At 33.3% G+C, this 5,305-nt stretch overlaps 1 protein-coding gene across 1 annotated transcript in view; it reads left to right on the top strand.

Annotated features, from left to right (window-relative positions):
• The first annotated feature begins 528 nt into the window (after nt 1–528).
• LOC111691336 overlaps nt 529–5,305 on the top strand; it is a 12,736-nt gene continuing 7,959 nt past the window's right edge. Inside the window, exons 1-2 of the mRNA XM_023453961.1 lie at nt 529–831; nt 3,211–3,856. Coding sequence (XP_023309729.1) covers nt 529–831; nt 3,211–3,856 — 949 coding nt within the window. The remainder of the gene's footprint in view (nt 832–3,210; nt 3,857–5,305) is intronic.

Raw genomic sequence — 5,305 nt, forward strand, 5'->3', positions numbered from 1 at the left:
AATTTGGCGTTTTGTTTCCAAGCAGTTGTCAGTTTCGGCTGTTGCCTAGCAACAAGACGGTCATGCCGTGCCCTCTATTAAGTCCATCGTCTACTCTACATATAAAGGAGGCCATTTACTACCACTTATTTACTAATAAGTAGTTAGGCACTTTAATAAAAATTACGTATATGTTATTCAATCTAAAATTAAAATATAAAATATGCACTAATTTACTAGTCCATGTTAATGTTGAAAATAACTGCTCATTGGTTTTGACTCATAAATTATCTGTGTAAAAAGCAATAAAACACATATTATTTGTTGCTAGGAAACAAAAAATAAAATATAATTTGACATAAGATTTCAAAATTAAGATGTGGTAATTTGACAGTACTTGCTAAAGGTTTTCATTAACTCGATGAGAAGAGTTTATTATTTACTTCAGTTTTATATAACCTATCTCTTTATTTTGTTTTACGTATTATTGTTGATAAGAGGTAATAAGGATTTAAAGCAAAATCAACCATAGCCAAAATTTTGCAAAAAATGGATTTTTCAAGTGATCCATCGGAAGAGAACAAGCTTGATAATGATTTTCGGCGAATTTTATATGTTATCAAGCAATATATAGAATATATAAATTCAAATCACCAATTGTCACTGTATCGCTCGTGGTTGGAAAAATTAAGTACGGCCAGCGCTGAAAAAATGGAACGAAATATGTATCTGTTTGAACTGGCAAGGCAGATTAAGAGTAAAAAATTGTTACCACCTTTCAATCGTCATCCACCACCGGGACCTTTAAAGAACTTACCCAAAATCAACCGTTTTCGACCAGCGGATCTGGAGGTAAAGCAACTAACATCTACATTTATAAAAAATGGGTATACTACAGGATGATTAATAAATAATAGTACAACAGTAATTGTGGAAAGCAAGAGTCAAAATATTAATGTTTAGCTCATAACATTTACCTCAAAATTTCATTAACTTAAGGTGTTAAATAATATCAATATTCCACTACCATCACAGTTAAGTGTTGTATCATTACTTGAATCACCCAGTGTAAATTATAAATAATATAGTGCGCTTCTCCGCATCAATTTTTCTTAAAAAAATAAATAGCAACATCTACAATACCATTCTTGTGCAAGTTTTTTTAAAGTTGTATATTAAAAATTGAAACACCTTCAAAGAAGAAAATTTTTCAACAAAATATTGTTTTTAACTATATTAATGTCCAATTTCGTTGCAACTAACTTGACTCCTCTTGTCTTAAAAGATTATATAGTATCATTTGATGTCTCATTTCTAAAAATATTTTTTACTGTACGGGGTGTTTCACTCAAAGAAGTTGTAAAGAAAACCGCGCAGTTGAAGAAAATTTACATTAGCTCCACTTTAACAACACTCTCTGAAGCAAAAGAAATTGGCAGGCTGATGCTGAATCTCAAATTTTATGTCGAAATAATTGGTTTATTGCGATTTAAAGTAATCACACTACAACTGTTAATTTTTTTACAAACCAACGAGTACCTATCCCAAAAAAGAGGAATTTTCTTATAGAAAAAAGATGACTATTTTCTAAAGCAGAAAGAGGGTGACTACCTTCCCGAGCTGTTTAAATTATGAAAAGTCTAAAAATATCAGTGGTTTTAGACTTTTTAGAAATTAAAAAAAAATTCATTGATTTTCTTTATTTTTACACGAGCATAATGTTAAATATTCTTTATTTACATTGAATAAATATTATCCAGAATTAACGTCCCAATTTTTTAAATAAATATCCCGCTTTTCTTTTGTCCCAAAAAATCATAAAGAACAGTTGGCAACCCTAAATAGGTGACCTTTTTTCTTATTTCAACCGCCAATATCCCGAAAGCGAAACGTTTCCGGTAAAATGTTTAAGTTTTTCTTCTTTTGGACTTGTGGATAGAGTCGACCATTAGATTTTGACAGAGTAGGCATATCATCCTGAATACTGCGAGGTATATCCACAAAGTAAGAGTACTGATGCTCTGTTTCTTGTTTTCGACAAAGTTGGCCAAGGTGTTGGAGCAGAACGCGCGTTCATTTGTGTCAGTCAGTTGAGAACTGTTGTTGTAGTGGCGTGTTGAAATGAGTGTCGCCATTCGGAATCCCGCCAACTGCGAGCGTAATCCGCTTTTTTCGTGCAAAGGACAAGGCCCCGTTCCAGATTTTTAATGAAATCAAATCTGTTTATGGGGATGGTGTGGTAAATCGTACTAATGTGTACAAGTGGTGTCGTGAGTATAAAGCTGGCAGAACGAATGTTCATGATGAACAAAAGGATTGGGCGTCCCTCAATCGTGACTTATGAAATGGTGAACAAGATCGAAGAAATGCTTCTTGGGCGACCCTCGATTGATTTTGGACGAGATGAACGCAGTGTTTCCATAAATTTCCAATCTCTTCTGCATGAAATCATTACTGAAACACGTGGTTATAGAAAATTGCATGTCAGGTGGGTACCAAAGTAGCTGAAGGATCAACACAAAGTCAACAGAATCACATCTTCATGGGAATTTCTCGAGCGCATCGAACTGGAAGGTGAACAATTTCTTGACTGTATTGTGACAGGTGACGAAATGTGGATGGTCTCTGAGACAAAAAGACAATCGATGCAGTGCATAGTGGCGACATCCATCTTCAACCTCAGCGAAAAAGTTCAAAAACGTTGTTTCGGCTCCAAAAATCATGGCAACTATGTTTTAGGACTGTAAAGGGATTCTCCTGACTGACTTTTTGCCCAGGGGAAACAATTAATGCTGTGCAGTACTGTGAAACCTTGAAAACACTACAGAAGACGATATAAAACAAGTGAAGGGGAATATTAATAAAGGGAGCGCGCTTATTACATGACAATGTATATTCCCATAATAAGCCAACACTATAAAGCTACTCTTGGATTCATTCGGTTGGAACATCATCAACCACCCCGCTCAGTGCCCTGACCTGGCACCATCTGATTTTGATATTTTCTCTTTTTTGAATGTGTTTATGAGTGGAAAAAGTACCAAGGTATCAGAAAGCTCATCCCTTGGCTGACAAAGTGCATTGAGGTTGAAATTTTTTTATAAATATCTTGCAGTTTCGATTTTTTAAAAACTGAGTACTCTTACTTTGTACTATATGCCTCGTAAACTCGAAATAGCTGTAGAGACGTTGAACAATTACACTAAATTTTCACCATATAAAAAATTTCAGAACTCAGTTCACGATAACGAACAAAGCAATGAGGAGCAAACAAATTTGCTCCATCCCGAGCATACCACTCCTGTCAAAGACTTCTCGGAACAAGGCTATTCCAACCCTCTGCAGCAATTTATAGATCAAAATCAAAGAAATATTCAGTTATCTTCTCCCCTGCAAAGTCCTTATGGACATCAGGACGACTACCTGCAAACCATATTTACGCAACCGTCTGAGTGCTACTATCATCCTTGCTACGTAGAAGATGGAAGCGAAACACCCGTAGAAACAGTCAGATCGCCTACGAAAACTAAAAAACGAAAGTCGAAGAGCGCGAGAAGTCTTCAAAAGCCATCAGTAGTAGATAATATATCAAGAGGTGTTACAGAGGAATATGAGAAGCATGCTGTAAAAGCGTTAATAAATTTAAATCCGCAGAAAATATGTGCAGAAAAGGAGTCAACGGTGGAGAAAGAGCCCTCTGTTAAGGATGATAGTTCTTGGTGCGATTTGTCGGATACCAGTCAAACATCAATCAGTATGATGGCATCGGGAGATAATGAGAAAAGTCCTCCGAAGGTTCAAGAAAAAGTCAAACAGTTTAATGGAATCTTAAAGATGTTAGATCAGCCGCAAATTCCGTACGGAAATAAAGGATCACGTAAGGTTTTAAAATAAAGACCACTGCTCGATCATCACGAGATAGTGTGAGCTTGTATTTTCTCTAGTTTCTATGATTGATGAAATATTAAATAAGACAATATTTATAAAATATGCGAGTTTGGTAGAGAAATAATGCTTTGATTTGAAAGTTACTGGCGACTCTCCATTGGCCGTCTGTGGCCAGGGGGCAGGATCAATGTTATCAGATCTCAAAGAGAAACAATTCTTTGCCTGAACTGTTATAATAGAGCGATAAAAGTAATAAATATAATGAACAATAATGATTAAATGCGTAATTAATTAGATCTTCGATTAGAGCGTCGATAGCAATGCCCCTTTGGATACCCTACAAACGACAAAATTTATGGGCAATCGTCAGCTTTTAATTTGACTTATCTGTTAGCATAGCTTATAAACTCAATATTAATTAACTGTGATTTAAATATATAGTTTGCTAAGGTATAACACATCAGTGATCAGTGTCTCGGTTGCTAAGCAATTTAGTTAAATCAAATATCTTGAAGCTTAAACCGACCTTTAATTAATAAACAATCCAGATGGTCAGATTTCTGTGATTATTCTTGCGGCTTTAGGGGAAGAGATGAAGATATGTGTTAAGTTTAATTACTAATATTAATGTTAATAAATACTTAAACTATTTTTCCCTATTATTTATACCATGGAAAAGTTAATATAGATAGGTATCTTTAAAGGCGATCTGTTATTTATTTATTTGTTTGTCATAAAGAATAAATTTTTATTTGTAATCAGCGGTGCCGTTTTCTTATTGGACGATAGACGTAGTTTAAATTTTCGCAATATAATTTAATTTAACATTTTGCCCCAGATGTTTAAAGTAAAATACGTTTCCTGGAATAATTGAAATGAACATAAAATTCAGCCAAAATTTTTTTATTTATAATTTTTGTCAAAATTGGAAATATATTAATTTGTATAAATTAATTTCAGTTTCAAATATTTGTATCTTTTAAATAAAAGATAATATCACTGCCTATTAGGGTTTCTGATTTCTCGGCCTATTTTTTTTCTCGGGTCTCGAGAATTCTCGACTAGGAATTCCCGGGAATTCTCGAATTCTCGAGAAATTTCTAAAACTTAAAAAAGTCATAATTTTGGTATTGCAATGCGAAATATAAACATGCTATTATACTTAACAATCATCATTAACATTTATTATTTATTCAGTATTTTTATTAATTACTTATGTTTCTACTTCTACTAACAAAACTAAATTAAACTTTGAGTTTCTTCTTAAAAACCTTTAACTTGTTTTTTTATTAAACACTTTCAATATACTTATGTTTATTTCAATGTTTTTGAATCGTAGTTTTCTTCCAATAATAATTATTAATAATCATTAATCATGCAGTCTTTTAATTAAATAAATAGTAAATAAGGAATTTAACCGAAGAAATCTTAAAAAAAA

Source organism: Anoplophora glabripennis, unplaced genomic scaffold (genome assembly GCF_000390285.2).
Source record: "Anoplophora glabripennis isolate ALB-LARVAE unplaced genomic scaffold, Agla_2.0 scaffold110, whole genome shotgun sequence".
Taxonomy (NCBI): Eukaryota; Metazoa; Arthropoda; class Insecta; order Coleoptera; family Cerambycidae; genus Anoplophora; species Anoplophora glabripennis.